The sequence below is a fragment of the Oxyura jamaicensis genome, chromosome 5, assembly GCF_011077185.1.
Source record: "Oxyura jamaicensis isolate SHBP4307 breed ruddy duck chromosome 5, BPBGC_Ojam_1.0, whole genome shotgun sequence".
Lineage (NCBI taxonomy): Eukaryota > Metazoa > Chordata > Aves > Anseriformes > Anatidae > Oxyura > Oxyura jamaicensis.
Window position 1 is genome coordinate 38926424 of NC_048897.1, and position 19477 is coordinate 38945900.

The following is a 19477-nucleotide window of genomic DNA, read 5'->3' on the forward strand; positions in this document are numbered from 1 at the left end:
CACCCAGAACATTTTGCTGTTGCACAAAGTGAGAGCAGAGCCAAGATCTGCTGCTGCTGGATGACACTTCTGAACTTCTGTCATCTCTCAGAAGTAGTGAAACAGTTGTTCCTGTGAAACAGTTAATGAAGACTCAGCTAATGCAGGATACCTGCGAGTCAAGGAGAGGATGCTGTGTATTTAATTAGTTTTTGCCCCTGAGAAAATAAACATTTTCTAGAGCAAGGCCAAGGCTTGCTGCTTTATCTATGAACACTGTTCATGACTAGTTATAGCCAGTTAGGCTAGAACTCACTGCATTATTTTAGTGAAGTGCTTTACTTCTAATGGTATTTTTTTCCAGAATCATCTAGGTTGGAAGAGGACTCCAAGATCACCCAGTCCAACCTCTGAGAAGGAATGACAGAACTCGTATTTTTTCCTAAGAGCCGTTGTTGTTACAGAGCACCTGATGGGCTGTGTCTCATCACTCCTTCCCCTCAGCCCCGCTGTTCACGCCACCACCACCACCACGCACACACCTTTCTGCCTCCCGGGCACAGCCTTGGCAGGCTGCTGGGAGCAGGTAACAGAAGCAGCCACACACGTGTTCTATACAAGCCATTTATTTGAAATGCCAACTATACGTAGGATAAAGTCAGTGTTACATGCTTCTCAGCAACAGTAGAAAAATAGAACCAGTGAAAACCTTTGTACAACTGTAATGGTACTCAAAAGAGAAATGTATTGTTTTACAATGTATCACACAAGACTAGAATTCAAGTTTGGAGGTACCTAAATAAAAATACTATTTTTTTTAAAAACACTATGTACAATTGAAGCGTAAACAAGTTTTACAAAGTACTGGTTATGCAGGTCGTAGAAAAAACACTTGCATAGGACATGAAGTCAGTTTAAGAAAGTTTTTCTGAGCCTTTAGCATTGAAGGCACTTGACTTTATACCAGTAACAACACAAGGACAAGAAACAAAACCATAACATTGCAGAAGGCAGAGCTGCCTTCCGGAAGTACAGATAATTACAGAAACCCCAAACATGGTTTTACAGTTCCATCTCTCAACTGTTCCCTGTATTGAGCAGAGCTCAGCACCACCTCTACCACAAGCATATGATTATTAGAAGAACTAACACAGCCTCAAACAGCATGTGTATTCTCTGAAAAAACCCAGAGCAAGGAAATCCATAAAGACAAACATTGGGACGTTTCAAGACCAAAACCCAAGGCTTACAAGTAAGGGTGGCCACAGTCTTTGCTTTCAGAAATGAAAAGCATGACAAGAAACTGCCAAACAACACAGCAGTTATTAACACACAACTACAGTAACTCTGTGGAACAGTAAAACACTTCAAAGGAAGAATCTGTTTCAGGAATTAAGTTATTCAACAATATATTAAGGAAAAGAGGAAGGGGTCAGGGAAAGGGGAATAAGAAGTTTTTGCATGTTGCTCACTAAATGAAAATCTGAGCTCTTTAACAGAAGGAGCATAACTCTTCCTCATCCAAGAAAACGTAACGTCCATACCTCTATCCTAAAGCAAAGTACAGTCACTGATCCATTGTCTCCATCAAATTTGTAGGAGGAGAGGATGTTAACTTCCAGCCTAATCAGAAAGTGCTTCATGTAAACAAGGAGTTTTTGCACCAAAGTTTCAGTAGAAAGAGAACAAAAAGTAGCAGGTAGCACAGGTACATGTGTGCTGCAAGAGAAGCGTATGAACACTAGCTTCTGATTAATGCTTTCATGAAGAAGAATAAAGATGCTCTTGCTCCCCTCCCTCCATGTCCAGCTAGGTAGGAAATCCTACTCTGGACTACAAAAATATAATTCCAGTAATTTGACAAATCCTTTTCCACTCAAAATCAGCTGCCGTTAGCTGCTATCATCTTCCTAACACAAAATATACAAGTGAAAACAGATTGTCTGAATGGCCTGATTGTCTGTGTGGCCTCAAAAGGACTTGCCTTCTATTTTGAACCTACTTTTAAACACTTTATTCTTTTTAATACTGATCTGCTTCTGAGACTTCAGAAGTAATTTTGTATCCTAAAACGCAGGCGTGTCCCCCCCAACCCCAGAAAGGCATTTCTCCCCAGCTTATTCCAAAGACAAACCATTCCATCATTTCCCTCAAGCCGTAACCTCAGAATTTTTCAGTCTTTATCAGCCACGTCCCCACAAATTTTATGCTTAAATCTGTAGACTTCAGTCCCATCTTAGACCAGGCACACAGTGCCGCATCAAACTATGAGTAAAAATAGTTTCCTTTGAAAGCACATTTATAAATTCCAGGTAAAAATGTTACTCAGAACAGTAAGTCTTCTGAAGACAGCTACGACTTCTTAGCAGTTAAGCTACCAACAGGTATATATGACGCAAATGCAGTGAGGTTTTTTTTCCTTTTGTGTGTGACGCTAACTAATGCTTCTAGTGCTCATCAGCAAGAGACCAGAGTGTCTGGTTAGAGCTACACAGACAGACAGCACTGTGCTTGGATCTTCAGAATAAATCCAATGAGCCTCAGTCCCTAGCCCACAGGAACACTGCTCCCATCCCCTCTCCTCCCAATACCTTCCTGCGTTTAACACTACTTTACACTGCAGTCCCACACCAGTTATACACAGTGGCGATGACACCAGGACTCATTCTGACCATGGTCAAAAAGCAGTTTAGAAGAGGGTAACGGAGGAAAAACCACACATCTTCCCTCACCCACAAAACACGTACATGACCTGTGCAGCTTGGCTGTGTTTCTCCTCCAATCCTACGCCGTGCCTTTTTGGCTGCAGCTCGGGAGGAGGGCCTGCAGAGCTTTCCTAGAAGCAGGAGGCATATGTATGTAAGCATGTAGGAGACATTATGACTTATTGGTCCACAAACCCACATCTTCATTTATCTACAAGCTATTTGATAGTTCTGAAATGCAGTATTCAATAGAGTTCAGTAAAATGGCATTGTGGTTGTCAGGCCTTGCATGCTTTAATGGAACAAGGTGGGTAAGAAAAACTGCCATCAGCTACAGGTAAATTTGCAGAAGATTTCTCTTTAAGTAGTATTTAAGCTTTCTGAACTGTAGGGAACAACCTAATCTTGATACAGTTCTTAGGTAACACTTAGAATTAGTTTTCAGCTACAGGGAAATCCTTGTTAGAGAAACTGCATTAAAACTGCATTAAAAAACCACAAACAAACGGGTGTTCACCAGTAATCACTACACTGCAGTGGCATCAGATCCCTATCCTAAATGCAACGAAGCTGCTGTAAGAACTGCACACTGGTATTAAAGAAGGATGCACTTAACTACAACCCATCTCAACCCAGTAGTAGGGAGCCAGCCCAAAGCCTTCACATCCCCTCTGCGTATCATGTTAATAGATGAATCTCATTCCTGTGCTTTAAAAAAAAAAGCAAGATCAGGGAAGAGAAGTGTAATTTAAGAGTGCTAAAGCTTCGCACGTTTGACAGTGCGAGAGCAGTTACTCTTCACTTTGATTTTGTTCACAGAACAGTGGCAACTACGAAGTCAGAAACACTTCAGATCAGATAAGGAACACCAAACGACATCGGTAGGAGTGAAGCCCTTTTTAAATCATAGGCAGGAGAAAGCAAGGCAATGAGCAGCCACCTCAGCACCTCTGTCGGAGAGGGAACCTCTCACCTGGAGAGCTACCATTCAGGCAACAGCCTAAGATACTATGCCTTGTCTTCCTGACATGCCAGGATTTAGCATGAATCCTCCGCTCTGGTCTTCACTTACCCCCACGTGGGGTAGCTGGAAGAACAAGTTATTATATCCTTTGTACAGTATTTCTAGATGTATCTCTGCATGGTCAAATGAACAACTCGAGTCTGGCTGATTTATAAGTGCTTTTGGGTGATCATGAAATTCTCCGTGGTCACAGGCGAACCACAAAGCAAACAGAATCAGAAAGTCAGATCCCGCTGAATTTCGCTGGAATTTGGACTCCTAAATATCCCCTGGACACTTAAATACCCAAGCGTAACTCTTGGACTGGGCTTGCTATATAAGGGTAAGACCAGCTGCCAGAACCCCTCAAACAAAACAGACTGGATTCTTGCCGTAGTCATAAAAATCAGGAAGATTTCAGATCTAAACAACAAAAAAATAAACTAAAAATGCAGTATTTTGATGTGCTGTTCTTTGGAATTCCTATAATTAAAAAATAAACACATTGTTACTATCTCGTAAGAAAATACATTTCATTATGTGCAACCCGATGCACATAGGGAATTGGCAGGTGAAGGGGAAAATGCAAAAAGTATGAAAATACAGTCCTTTAAATGTGACAATAAAGTTAAACAGATTAGTACAAAACTAATACACTAAAATAGATGTACAGGTGCAAAATGCTACCAGGTTGTAGAAAACAGGTACCAGCTTTTTTTTTTTTTAAAGGCTTAATTAAATCTGATCAAAAAAAATTTCCCACAAAATAAAACCAGAAGCAGCATTAAAAAACCGATAGCATGCCGTCTCTAACAAAGCAATGTATGTATGTACAAAAGAAGTGAATGAAGCTGAATTCATCTGCTGGCATGAATGAATTTGTCTGACAGAAGTCAGGCCAGAAGTTGCAAAGGATGGGATACAACTCTTAGGCACAGAGAAATAGTGGAGGTTGCTTTCATAGAGCAGATTTTTTATACAGGAAGTCTGGTTTGTTTGGAGACCTCCTTCCTCTGCTTGCTGCATCTTCCCTTTCCAAATCTGCATTTCTCTGTGTGCCATGTTCCAATGGCTCATCGTCTGCCAGTCTCCTGCTGGGTCTCTCTTCTTGCACTTCAGAGGTGTACACAGAGAGCGAAGGTCTGTTGGAGGTTAGCCCGTAGGTTAAATCAGTTTCCATTTTTGTTCTTCCCCTGATGTGAACTGGGCCATTACCAGCATTTTCCTGGGTAGCCAATGCCAAGTCCAGTCGCTGGGGAGGTTGTTCTAAGACATCGAGGTGTATTGGCTCATTCTTTTGTCTGTGTTGATGCCCATCTTGGGAGAGCAGGTATTCCCTCCTAGAATCCTCTTGCTTTTTAGGAGATAGCTGGGAAGGTAGGTAAGCTGACTTTAAGCCACTTGGTGATGCCTTATTGTGGCTGTACAAATCTGGGCCAAAATATATGCCTTGCGAAGGCGAAGGGCTGTGCCTGTTTGGTGCTGGAGTGGAAGGTCTGCATGCAGCATTAGAGAAATCATAGAAGTCAGGATATTCCTGCTGATTTTCTCGAGCATCTATTTTTTGCTCTATTGCATGTTTCTTTCGAGAAGTAGGCATGTGTCTGCTCTGAATACATGAAATGTGCTGGGGTGGACCGGGCCCTACCTCTGTAACCGTCTGGCTTAGTTCGGTGTCAACAGTGAGCTCGGGTAACCTTCTGTCTTTTAAAGACATTGCTGACACACCCATTGCAATATCTGGCATCAGTTCGTTTAGCAAGGGCTGAGTACACTGGAAAAGAAAAGAAATAGGTCCATGGGGAAAAAAGCAAAAGCCAAACACAAACTGTATTTAGCACAGTTCCTGCAATTCACAATGACATTTTCTTAACCTACCTTCACCTAGACCAACCTTAGCCAGCAAGTTTTCTACACTGTAAAGAACCTGTGTTTTCCAACCTCCATCCTCCTGCTAGCTTAAGACCTCTTCTTTTCTTCATGAAGTGGCTGTGCCACAACAGGAGTCCCTTCTTAGGCACGTGTTATATTGTGTTATATTTAGTACGTGCTCAGTGCAGGACCTAACAGAAATGGTTTGCTATAGCAGAGAAATTCAGTGCAGGGAAGACGACAAAACCTTTGCTTCCTCACTATAGATCTAACTCCTCAGCTGGCATTTTAAAACAAGTTAACCATACGTATACGTGCGTGCACACGGGCCTCTGTAGCTGGGGAGCACCAGTTACAAGGCTGACAAGATCCACGAAGTGCATGGATCTTGTAGCTTGCCATTTTTTCCCTACACCTGCAATGAGACAAATAGATTTTGTCTTCCAGATAGAAAAGTTAATTCCCACTTGTATTTAACATTTCTAATGAAAGCAATTCGAGTAATCATTAACTACTAGTAACTCACAAATTGCTGAAAAAACAAGGAACAAAAATATAATCCATACTACATTGGTTTCTCTATTTTTAATATATTTTAGGCAAAATATTGCTACTGTGATGTTGTGAGCTCTGCCCTAGCTATAGATGAACAATCTCAAATTTGTATCAACTATCACAGAAACATCTCTATAAGGTTTCCTTTCTGAAGCCTGCACTGATGAAGAAAAAGAGACACTTCTACTACAAATTAAATCCTTCAACTCAGGCTTATTTTTTTCCATTGTTTGTTCAAGTTAAATATTTTAACCTGAAATGCAGTAGTGCAATATATTTAGGGCAATTGCTAAAGAAAAAAAATTACATTTCCATTCAGAACTCCAGATCAAACCTGCACCTAGACAGCAGGTTTTCAGTATGACAGAACAGTACACTGAAACAGTTTTCTCACTGAATAAATGATTACCAAGTTCTTTATTTAGCTTTTCCTGTACTTCAGAGCTATCATTTTGTTCATCATCTGTTACAGTTCACTGTTTTCATTGCATCACATTTTAGTTCAGTAACTATGTTTGTCTTTAAATGCTGTAACAAACCCTATTTATTATATCTGCAATTACCAGTTTCTGCTTGCTACCCATTTTAAAATCTTTGTCACACATGTGAAACCTTTCCATTCTCCACAGATTCCCTTTACACACAACTGATTAGTTCAGGGCTACTTACCCACAAATAGCCAAGATATCTTTGGTATTTCAACTGTGAATTATAGCATGCAGTCCACTACTGAAGTTTACTTATGCTTTGTTTTAATGTGGAGAAAACCGCTATTTCAGAAGCTTTTATTTCAGACCTACTTGCCCCTCCAAAACCACTCCTGCCCCTGGAGCACTCAGTCTCCCAGGGATGAGACCCTGCCTTTCAGATGCAGAAGGCTGATGACTGGTTTTGACAGAAGAATCTCCTGACCAGCACGCTGTTTTAACTAAGCCAAGTTACCTCATCACTCAATTTCTCTCCAGCTCCTCTCAAGCTACTACCAACTGCCAGAGGTGGGGAGGAGAACTCGTAATACTTACTACTTGCTTCTCAGCTGCCATCACTGCCGCTGCTGCAGCCACCGTTTGCCTCCCCAGGCCTGTAGTGTTAGTGCAATCTGGAGGTGCTGCTTTCACGCTGGGCAAGTAGACGGGTGGTACAGCTTTGGGAGCTGTTCGGGAGTGGAACAGTGAATGATTACAAGGGTAAGAAAAAGAACGCGAGGGATGTTGACTTGGCACCCTTTGTTTCCAGCCCACTTTGAACTGGTTGTGAATAGGAGTTGCTGGTGGGTGGTATGGAGGTGGAGGAGGGGGCAATGGAGGATGGAAGGCCACGAAAGAGTCCAGTTCTGTAAACATGGTTTCTGCAGTGGGAGTGCTGTTAACGCGGCATCGTCCGGACTGCCTCATTGTCAGGAGCGGGCTTTCGTCCCCAAATCGCTCATCAGGAAAGAATTTGTGAGGATTCTGCAAAGGAAACAAAAAGTAACAAAAGTAGGAAGTCATCCAGAAAAATCCCCTTAACTGACACACTGGAACTTTAGATCTGCTAGCTCTGTAACAAGTTAGTTGTGCCATTGAAAACCTAACCAAAGCTCAAAGCCATTACAACTACCATGGAGTAATTTTATATTCACTATGTGAAAAAAAAGCTGCCCAACAAATGCAATTTGCTGCACAGCATCATAAAAACAGAAGAGGTTATTCCAGTTTCCCAGAATTGATACATCCTATGCAGATCCACTGAGTCACAGGAGAAAAAAGCCTATGTGATTCAAGAATAAGTAATCTAGTTTCCTAGTTATGCTTTGACTGTTTTATGAACTACCTCCTTAACAAGATATATAAGCTGTTCATGTTCACGTTCACTCCCACATGGAGTACTGCGTTCAGCTCTGCTCTGGGGCCCCCAGCACAAGAAGAACATGGGTGTATTAGAATTAGTGCAGAGAAGGGCCACAAAGATGGTCAGAGGGCTGAAACCTCTCCTGTGAGGACAAGCAGAGAGAGGTGGAATTGCTTAGCCTGGAGAAGAGAAGGTTCCAGGGATACCTTACAGAGTCCTTCCAATACCTAAAGGGGGCTACAGGAGAGCTGGGGAGGGACTCTTTGTCAGGGGGTGTAGTGATAGGACAAGGGGGAATGGCTTTAAACTAAAAGAGGAAGGGTTTAGATTAGGTATAAGGAAGAAATTCTTCACTCAGAGGGTGGTGAGGCACTGGCACAGACTGCCCAGAGAAGCTGTGGATGCCCCATCCCTGGCGGTGCTCAAGGCCAGGCTGGATGGGGCTTTGGGCAACCTGGTAGTGGGAGGCATCCCTGCCCATGGCAGGGGGTTGGAACTGGCTATCTTTGAGGTCCCTTCCAACCCAACCCATTCTGTGGCTCTGGTGTGCACTCCAGTTACACACCATTTACACAGTCAGTTAAGTCACACCATTCTTTTTACAGAGTTATTTATTCACATGGTAATGATTCAAGTGTTAAGAAAAAAATCAAAAGAGGTAACACATTTGGAATCTCAGGAAGTAAGCAGGAACGCGTCATTCGCATCTGAATGCCCTCATTCGCATGCTACAGATATTGCACAAAAACTATTTGCCAAATATTTGACTAAATCAGCGTAACTACGATTACGTAACTCAGATGTTGTAACGTTTCAAAACCTAGTTTCAACAGGGGAAAGACTGACATTCTGTCTCCTAGAAAAATAGCTTTGAAGGGCCTTCAGTTAAAAACAAATCTACTACTTCTGGTGCTTCCTTGAATCAGACAGCGTGTTTTAAAAACTGCTCTATCCTACTTAAGAACAATCCTTTAATCTCAATCTACTTTAAATCCAAGATTCAGTCTTGTTCCCAAATATCTGTGGCAGTCAAAACACCATTAATGGCAACAACTTTTGAGAAAAATTCCTATATATTACACCTATACATTTATAAAATCACATCAATCAAATGCAGCAGTCTCACTGCAATTTGCACCTGGACAGTTCTACAGGTTGAAGGCATTTCAAAGCATCAGTGTTTGTTCAGCGTGTGCACGAAGCAGCTCTTTTACTGCTGATTACATATTCAAGTCAGTTCATAATCAGAACAGAACCTGAATCAAAGCATGTGTGACCTTACCACAGCAACTTTTCTTACCTGCAGAAGTTCAGCAGCAGCATCAGAAAGTCCGAATTCCCGCAGCACACGAATCTGAATCTCGTAGCTGACTGTGGCACCTTCTCCACAATTGAGAGCATACGCTCTCTGCACTTGCTCAGTATGACGAAGCTCCTGCAGCCGTTTGATCATCTCTTTTACAACAAGGAGGTTGGGAACTGGAGGGGCAGAAGAGAACGGAATTGAGGACAACAGATTACTTTTCAAACTGTGAGACACCAAGTCTGAATGCAATGGGTATATTTAATTCTGAAGGAAAATCTAACATCAGGCTGACTAAGCTGTTTTTTTTTTTAAAGAAACATTCTGCCAAAAAGTTTGTTCCTTGGAGCACATGTTCCTTGGAGCATCATTACGGGGTAAGGCACATGGGATAAAGCACACATCATACTAATGGTAGAGACATACACCATTTTTCCAGCTTCTGCTAGAGTAAACCACAAATACAGCCTTCTTTTCAAACCCCTTATAATGCAGGAATTTTATGATTTGAGGTGGGGGTAGGATATCTTAAATAACAACTGACTGTTCCCTCATGAGTACTACAGGCCAAGAATTCATTGATTTTTCTTGGCGTCCACTTCATACTTGTAGTGGAATTCTGTAATCACAAGACCATAATACCAGTATGTAAGTTCTAAAAAAATTATACGAACTAAGCCAAACTAAACCTGCTAAATTATGTTTCTTTATGCAGTCATACTGAAATCATTAAACAAAGCCTTTCCAAAAAGAAATCATATATAATTTGGGGGTCTTTATGCCATTGCAAAACTTTCTCATGCCACTTTTTGCTGCTGTTTGATGATGAATGATATTTCTCTGTGGCCTTTCTGTCCTCAGGAAAATATGCATATCAAGAGGGAAGACAGATTCAAATCTCTGAATATGTAAGTCCTGGCATCTGATCCATTACAAGGGTTATATGTTACCATGACCAGATGTCCACAATGAAAGCTCATAAAAATTAAGTGGATCAGACAGCAAGAACAGTGTGAAAAGACATATGCATTACACAGAAGGAGAAAACCCAATGCCGTGCAACTACAACTGTTCCCAATTTCACAAAGTTTACATTGGTACAAGAAATATAACTAAGTAATGCAAGATATATATATATTTCCAAATTGAGTTCCTGTACTAGGAAAAAATATGGATCAGTTCTACCCTGTCTTCAAGGCTTGGAAATAAGTCTTCTACCTTATGTTCCGCACACTTCAATTGTTCTTAGAAATCCTAGTTTAGCAATCTAATGTTTTGCTATACCCAGAATTTTTCTAACACTGGAGAAAAAAAGTATTTGAGAAGTTTAAATCAGTTCCCCAAATTACTGGTTATAAAAGTTATCTAAATTTATCACGAAAAGTGCCATCTTCTCAAGCCCTTTGTTTTTACACACTATTATTCACATGAAACATACAGAAGAGACGTTATTTTATTTATGTATTTTTCCAATTCAAACTGGAACTAGAAAACACCAAAGGAAACCCAATTACCTGCAGAACCTAGTCTCAAAGTAGAGCACTGACTTCAACAGAGGTTTAACTCATTTCAGAGTAGTGTTGCAACAGGAGCACCAGGACAAGCTGCCAACTGCTTTCACGCAAATAAGTCTATGGGCAGTGAGTACAAGGAAGATGCAAGCGACAGATGGAGAATACCTAAGCTGCAGAGAACCTCCTGTTCCAAGAGCCCAGCCCAAGGGGCAAGGAAATGGTGTTGCCTGACTCTCCCTTCAACAGTTCCTGTGAACCATCTGTGCTTCAGGGATGGATTTCTGTACAAGTTAAGGGTTTTGTACGTGCTTGAATCTCCTCATGTTAATTGGCTCCCATCTACCCTTCCTGCCTCAAGCAACTGGCAAAATAATCTGTTCTTTTGCATAATTACAGAATGAAGCAAAGCAGGCAGTTACCAGACAATACCTGTGCTCCAGCTACTGGCCGGGCTCACAGCTCACATCCATGTCCAAATCAAAGGGCTGGCAATAATTCTTACATACTGCATTGTGCAGCAGTTACAAATTGGTCAAGATGCCTCACTGCCCCCAGAGATTTTTTTCTGACTATGAGAACTTTTGCAAAATAACAGAGACCTTTGAGAACCTGTTTCCTTTATCAGCTTCTCCAGAAACTAAGATCTGGTAAAATGTTATCAAAGTCACATGTAATGATGAAATACCACAGATTCAATTGGTGGTGAGTGTTCAGTATGTTTATGCTTTTCTGTAAAGGGGGGAAACCATCTCAATACTTTAATGCATGGCTGAGAGGCCACAGTTACAGGTCTCTGAATAGTTTTTTTTGTTGTTGTTGTTAAATCAAGCTACGGAAGTCTTTAGACATTTCTTTTAAGCTTTATCAAGTCTCTTCCTCAATCACACAAAAACAACAATCAAGTAGAAAAAAAACGTTCTAGGAATCTTTCTAGAAAACTTACTGCAGTGCTTAACCAAACAACTTCTTAATACTTTAACTTAAATACTCTTGCTGCAATTTAAGCCTACTACTTTGTCCTGCCTCTAGCCAACCGTAAGAATAGTTTATCGACTGCCTTCCACATAGCTGACTCCAGGGAGACACCACAGATATACAAAGAGCTTATGAACTTGCGGGTGGGGAAGTGCAGGGCAGGGCGATGAAGCAGACCATTTTTCTGATGGAACGTCATCTTTTCAGCTTTTCTATGAACTCCTAAGCTGATCCACATCTACTTAGATGTGATGCTCTGATCTAAAAACGGATGCCTAGGCTTTCCAAATCACTCAGCCAAAGCAGATTAAATTAAAAGCCCTTCCAGTAGCTTACTTTTTGCCTATTTATCATGCCATCCGTATATAATGAATATCTTCAGAGTAGACCAAAGCAAAAAGAACTACTGCTGTGTACAGAGAAGCACAATCTACGAAGCACCCCTCTCTGAGGAGACTGATCATAATATTCAGTAATTCACATCCACTCCCCCCGCCCCAGAGACCCCAACCACTCCCACAAGAGCAAGGATCATTACATAAGAGCCAGCAGCCTCACCTGGGATTTCGTTGGCTATGACTGAAGGAGGACTGGACTGGTTAGCAGTAACTTGCTGGTGGGTGATCATATGACAGCACTGCGGCACCGCGTTGTTTACCATGTAGAGGGTGTCTGGCACGTTGGACATTCGGACCATCCGCAAGCGAACGAGATCGGTTTGTTCCACCATCATTTCGTCCAGGACCGACTGCAACGACAGCCATTGGAGCCCTCATGAAGGCGCTGCGCACTCATACCCACCAGGAGCTGCTGCCAACACAGCCCCAAGGCCACAAGCCTAACAATCGTCTAAACTGGGTCCCAAACTGTATTTTCCACAGCATTTTCTGTTCAATTTTCCAGTCATTACTAGAGTTGGCTTTCAGAGGAGTCGGGGGAATAAAGGTTGGGACGTCTGCTTTGTATGTTTTGTACCTGTCAGACTGGAAGTATCCTTCTCAGAGCAAGACCCTCTGGACTCTCCCTCAGACAATTATTACCTACAGTTGTCAATTCTGTGACAGTGAGTAGAAGACTGCCTTCAAAATGAAGTGTGCTTCCCTCAGATGTCTTAATAGAAAGATTTACGCTATGCACGCCTTTGGTTAAGGTTCTTACTTAGCCTTTTTTCCCCCAAATAATGAGAGGCTAACAGAGGGTAATAACTTACAAGTCACTTATGTGCATTTTTTTTTGCATTTTCCTATAATCAAACTTAATAGGAGTAGTCACCAGACAGAAAATGAGAATCATTCCTCTAAGGTAAAACAGGTAATGATGCTTTTTTTAAAAAAAAATAAATAAACAGCAAAATAAAACAAGTAGGATTCCTGATGGGGAAAAAAAAACAAAAACAAAAACAGAATACACTTATTTTTAAGATGCTAAAGCATTCCCATACTGTATGCCTGAAAACTAAGAGTCAGTGTTTTTATTACATGTTCTTTGACACATTGTTAGTTTTAATAACCCAAGGTACAAAGATACATTTTTAACTGGCTAGTCTTCCTTTGCTGCTTCAGTGCCACCTGGCAGCCTTATCTGTGCCCAAAGTGAAAAATAGCTTTCTTTCTCCCCTCCCCTCAAAGAGTATGTCAACAACTCACACTTAGAAAGCGTTTTCTTCCTTAAGCAGAGGCCAAAAGCTCTGACTTCAAGACAGCAGTGTTCAGTGTTTGCAGGTGGTGTGGATGCACGGAGCTCCACCTAATCTTCCTGTCCTGCCATCACCTGCACTGCTGGGACTCAAGCTCCTGACATAAGTCAGGGCCGCCTTGGGGGGTGACAATGGCTAACCATTTATAAGGGTCCTGTTCCGTCAAATACAATGTGGTGTGTTTTTGTCCTGCACAAGAGCCCTGTCACCAAACGTCACCACCAGAGGTGGTGAGTGACCTTCATTTTACAGTCCTCATACAAGATATTTAATAAGAAAACTACTGCATGAACGGGACATGAGGGACTTCAGTCAAATTGGACACCAAATTTTTATTCCACTTTGCATAGGATTGAAAGAATGTTGCTTCTGCTCTAATTCAAAGAAAAAAGTGAAGTATCAGAGTTCTCTGCCCAGTGGAACAGAAATTCTCCACCCAGCTCTAGAGGGAGCTGGGGAGCCTGAAAGACCTGGCACCGAGGTTGCTGACTAGCTGCAGACTAGGACTCTCAGGCTCTCACCTTGCCATCCGCCTGCCAGGTGGGCTGCCGAGGAGCTGGGCCGGCAAACTGGCTGGAAACCAGGGAGGTTTCCCTCAGAACGCTGCTTTGTTTCCGGTGGAATTTCATCAAGATCTGTCTCGCAAACATTTCAATTTCGACAAAAAAAAATTTTGTTGAAATTTTTCTGACCAGTTCTAGAGACTTGAGCCTGATGATCAAACTTGTAAGTCTTGTTAAATTGAAAATGTTAGTATTTTAGGCCAGTACATGCAAAGAGAGACAAAACATACCGACATTTTTCCCTGTTTACAGAACCCCCAGATGACACCAGTTTAACAGCCAAATACTATTAATTATTATTACCTTAGCCTCCTCCACATATGGTGAGAACAGTCTTGGCCGCACATATATCCCAGCATTTTTTTGTCGCAGCCAGGCATTTGACTTTCCACCTTCTGACGTTGGTAGCATGTCTGAAGGAGGAGTACTAATCAGGCCTCTCTTCATCTTTAAGAGTGAAGAAAAAGTTTCATGTTTTACTAAATAAAAAGTGTATGGGGAAAAACTTGCAAGAAATGCACTTCATACACTGAATCTGTACACCACTGGGTTTGTGTTTGTTCTTGTAAGTTTCCTGATAGATTTAAAGTATAAAAAAATTAACCTGAGAAGTTACATATATCTCACTTTCAGTGATAACATTTTAGTAATCCTTAAAAAACACCCCCCTCATCCCTCCTCAAAAAAAGGACTTTTCCTCCGCACAGTCACACAACTTAAACACATGTAGAATCTGAAATGCAGAGAACCCACAGAGAGCACTTGTATGAGACAACTGACTTACTGCATCACTCAGTACTTCACTACTCATGGGTAAGATGTGCTCAATGCGGACAAAAGGTAGAAGTGGAGACAGGATCTCTCTCAGCTCCTCAATGTCAAGATCTCTTCTCTTTACACCTCTTTTGTTTACACTGTGAGCAGTACCACTCAATAAGTTCGGCTCTGTGGGAAAGAACAAGAAATAGTAATTTTACACCAAACTTTAAATAAGAAAGCAGAAGCTACGTGGCTTACAGGAAGTTAGAGAAGAGGAAAGAGTCTAATTTAAAGTCAACAGCGCTTATCAACATCGTTCCACAAAACTAGTGTATGCTCTAAAATCTGATATGAAGTATCAGTAGAGTCAGATTCAGTTTCTATAAGCATGGGTGATTTGTACAGCTCACTTTCAAAGCTTAAGACAGGAAGAAAACACTAGTGCCTGGGATAAACGACCATAAAACTCAGGTAGAGTTACTTTATGAAAACGTTTGTGCTTAGCTGCTGGCTGTTCTCCTGGTGACTCCCTCCTGCAGCTCCTCTTTTCTTCTCCAGCAATTTTCAGAAACTTATTTTCTACAAGTTAAGGCCTGAAGAGACCACTGGGACAAGTTATTCTACCCCCACAGGATAATCCACCCAAGTAACAGCTGTATCACAACTAAATTGCTTTCATGTTCACAAACTACGTATTTGTGCCAGCAGTGGGTACGTACCTGAAGACCGCAAGGTGACACCATACGACATTCCAGGGCCATTCTCTCTCACAGGTAACTGCCTTCACCTGTATTTTAAGTATTGTGCCCAACCTGAACGTAACTAACTTGAATCGTTGCGGAAACCTGACAATCATCCTCCATTCAGGACAGGCCGCCCGAGTTCTGGCCAGAGCATATTATCATTTTTCAGCGCTTTCCAGTATTTGACTGATGCCACCATGCATTCAGATGCAACACAGGAGTGTCATGCAACACAGGAGTGTCAGTGAGGAAGCATCTTACATTTAGACAAAATTACTGGACTAAATTTGGTCCCAGTTTGACAGAACTTGGCGTAGCTCTTATTGCTTCTTTTGTACACCACATTATTCAATGATCCCAGGGAACAGAGTGAGCTATTTACTTAAAGAACACCACTGATCACAAAGCTGTACAATTACTCCAAACGAGCAGCTTCTCTACCAGTCCAGATCTGTTACACTTTAACCAGCTCCATTATGTTTCAACTTGCAAAAATCAAACGTGTGAAATCTAGTTCTGAAGACAGAAAGCTAATATTTACTCAGATCACTAAAAAGCACATATTTTAATGGAGTTTTTGTTGCATCTCATCCAACGTATCCAAGAAAAACAGTTATATCACAAGCAGTAACTTGTGGATTTCAAACACATGGCAAGCCACAGCCATCCCACTCCTCACAGCTCCCCAAGCAGGGTAGAGCAGATTGCTCCTAACCACATCCAGTCAGATTTTTACCATCTCCACGGATGGTGACCTGATAACTTCCTTGGGCAGCCTGTTACATTGTCTAATCACCCTCACAGTAAAAAAAAAAAAAAAAAAAGTATTATTATATTTAAATAGCATTTCAATTAATGCCTCATTGCCTCTCATCCTGTCACTGAGTGCCAAGAGAAAAATATGGCTATGTTTTCTTTACTTGCTGCCATTAGGTATTTATAGAAATTGCTAAAATCCTCCCTAAGCATTTCCTCCTCGACACTAAACAATCCCAGCTCTCTCAGAATGATTGTTTTCATTTTTTTCTAGAGAAAAAGTATTTGTTTTTCTCCTCTTCAAAACATTCTAATGCTTCTGCTTAGTTTTGACCACACAAAACAGAGTACATTAAGTTTTCTTAAATTATAGATTACCAACAAGAAAGGGATTTCCATACATTTTGGTTTATTTGATTTGGTAGTATGTGGTTAAAATGATCCTCACCTCGGTCTGCTATTCTCTTCATTAACTGGTGTTCACCCCATTTAACTAGATATTTAAGAATATCTTGTTCACTTGCCTGGTAGAAAGAGAAAGCCAACAATTTGTATATGATTAGTTTAAATCACAGACACCTCTTTCACAGCTAAGAATAAACAACTGTACCAAAATAAGCATTTTTACTTTACGATCTGCTATAACATTTGCTCAAAATATTTTACAGTAGTACTACTGGTGTACTGCCACCATGATTCCTATATTTGTCCCTTATTAAATCCCTAGAAATTAAAACAAAAATTATTTCCATAAAAAGAAAACTTGAAACCAGTATGAAAACTTACAGGATTTAAATCTGCATTATTAGAGTTAATTGAAAGGGCAGTTCCACCACTGATTACTGTTTTATTACTGTTTTATTACTGTTTTAATCTTTTGTATGTTAAACATTACAAATACATTATTTGTACAGACTGGAACATATACAATTTTAAAAATCCCGTCTTTGCACTACATGGCTGGTCATCATTAAAGGTATCTTTCTTGAACAGATACAGCAGCAAAAAAAAAAACACAAGTTTTCTATTATTCAGTATTGTGTCCTCTCCCTAAAACCACTGAAGGAAGGTCAACAAAAAGAATTCTGCAATACTGTACTGGGTCTGGCTGGGATGTTAACTTTCCCTGCAGCAGCCCATGCAGTGCTGCGCTCTGCACTTGTAGCTAGAACAGCAGTGGTATCACACCAGTGTTGTGTCTGCTGCTGAGAAGTGCTGGCACAGCATCAGGACTCTCTCTGACCCTCCTAGGGGGTGGGCAAAAAGTGAGAAAGAAACATCAGCAGGGCAGCTGACCTAAACCAACCAAAGGGATATTCCATACCATATGATGTCACACTCAGCAATAAAAGGTGGAAAAAGGAAGAAGAGGGGAGGGGTGGGCTCTCGTTGCGAGAACGTCTGTCCTCCTCCCGAACACCGGCTACGTGCGTTGAGGCCCTGCTTCAAGGACGTGGTCAAGCATCGCTCATTTGTGGGAAGTAGAGAGTAATTTCTTTCCTCTGCACTTCCACATAGCCTTTACTTGTTTTGTTTAGTTATTCCCTTTCCCCCTCCCTTTTCCCCTTTCCCTTTTTTCCCTTTAGTTGAATTGTTTAATTAATAATAATATTTCCTTAATTATATATATATATATATATATTTCCCCTTTTTAATTAAATCATCCTTATCTCAACCCGTGAGTTGTTCTTTCCTTTACTTCTTCCCCTCCTCATCTGAGGAGGGGGAGTGAGAGAGCGGTTGTGGTGTTCAACTGCCTAGCACGGTAAAACCACCACAAATACTTGTCAGAAAAGATATTTTTATGTCTCCCCAGAAAAAAATAAGCCTTCTGAACAATTAATTAGCTCTCACTGCCCCCAACCAAGATATACATTGTTACAGCATTAAGTATTACCACCACATCACTTTTTATAAAACACTTAAACATGCAAAGCAAACGTTAAGTTCAGAAATGCTTCATTTAAAATAATTTGCAGCTGTTTAAGCTATTATTAGGCTTTTTTAAGTAACAGCATATACCACCAGCTTGTGTTGTGTTATAAGGCGAGAACAAAACCCTTCTTAATAACTACTTCAATTTCATTTATACATATTAAAAACAAGTGCTTAGCATGCATGTGTTGAGTCCTGGCTACAATTTAAGATGGGCTACTTACAAATGCTTCAAGTAATGGTAACACACATCCTGCTCCAAGCAGGACTAGCTGTATTTTGAACTGTAGATTACCTGTAAATAGTCAGACTGAATCGCTGTAAGCAGGTGGTCCTTGCTTAGTTCATAGAAGACATCTGAAGTCATGACCTGGGTAAACTCCTCACAGAGGAAATGCAGTGCCTGACGATGCACCCACTTGGAGCCGTATGGCTGAGAACTCCACTTCAGAATGGCAATTAAGGTGTCTAGTGAAATGCTCTCAGCAATAATATCTTCACAGCCTAGGAAACAAAAGCAAAAAAAAAAAAATCAATGAAATTGTTACAGAGGCACTTTGATTCTGAAGAAAAAATACAAGTGCCAAAATATGTAATATAAAGGATGATTCCCATCAGAGCTACAGCGAGAGTAAAACCAGGAGTGCCCTACAGACCAAGATTTGCAAACGGGGTTAAATTCTGACAGAAAGTCTAATGTATTTTTAATTGTGGTTTAGGGATTCCAACTATAGTCATTTACCCTCTAAAGCCGCATGAAACTCTTCCTGCTGGTATGCTAAGATGAATGACTGGAAAGCTAGTGCAGCTGTATTAGAAAGCCCTTTGATTAACACACATTACCTGTGTGTTTAACTCATTTTAAAGTCACAAGTCTGACTTTGAGTCATTACAGCAGATTCAAAGGCATATATAAACTAACACCAGTGAGATTTTTGCCAGTATCACCCTGCATATGGACTCTCCTGAGACAGACCATGCAGCGGATCAGAAACAAGAGCTGTGATATGTTGTTGATACTCCACTGTTCAGCACAGCATGAGGGCAGCAAAGCATAATCTTCTGACTAGCAGCAAAGGCAGAGAGCAGTGAGCGGTTGCTCTAGGCCACCATCCTGGCCTCCACACCAAACACGGCACAGAGTGGTGCCAGGGCAGAGAGCACCTCTTCAGACAGGGAGCCACAGAGTGAAGTATGCAAGAAGCAGGGGCTCTGACTTGTGTCGAGTCTGCTACACCTTCTCTGCACCCGCTACTGCATTTACTCCTTCAGAGTACGTGTCTCCCAAA

The 19477-nt window shown here is 41.2% G+C and overlaps 1 protein-coding gene across 3 annotated transcripts in view; it reads right to left on the reverse strand.

Annotated features, from left to right (window-relative positions):
• Positions 1-589: 589 nt before the first annotated feature.
• BTBD7 (BTB domain containing 7) overlaps positions 590-19477 on the reverse strand; it is a 56628-nt gene continuing 37740 nt past the window's right edge. For 2 of the 3 annotated variants that reach the window (XM_035326836.1, XM_035326837.1), the window contains exons 4-12: positions 18484-18692; positions 16702-16777; positions 14780-14940; positions 14299-14442; positions 13954-14067; positions 12295-12484; positions 9245-9423; positions 7137-7565; positions 590-5461 (exon numbers count right to left, since the gene is read on the reverse strand). In XM_035326836.1, coding sequence (XP_035182727.1) covers positions 4646-5461; positions 7137-7565; positions 9245-9423; positions 12295-12484; positions 13954-14067; positions 14299-14442; positions 14780-14940; positions 16702-16777; positions 18484-18692 — 2318 coding nt within the window. In that variant the 3' untranslated portion in view covers positions 590-4645. The remainder of the gene's footprint in view (positions 5462-7136; positions 7566-9244; positions 9424-12294; positions 12485-13953; positions 14068-14298; positions 14443-14779; positions 14941-16701; positions 16778-18483; positions 18693-19477) is intronic. The other variant, XM_035326838.1, reaches the window with a different exon arrangement.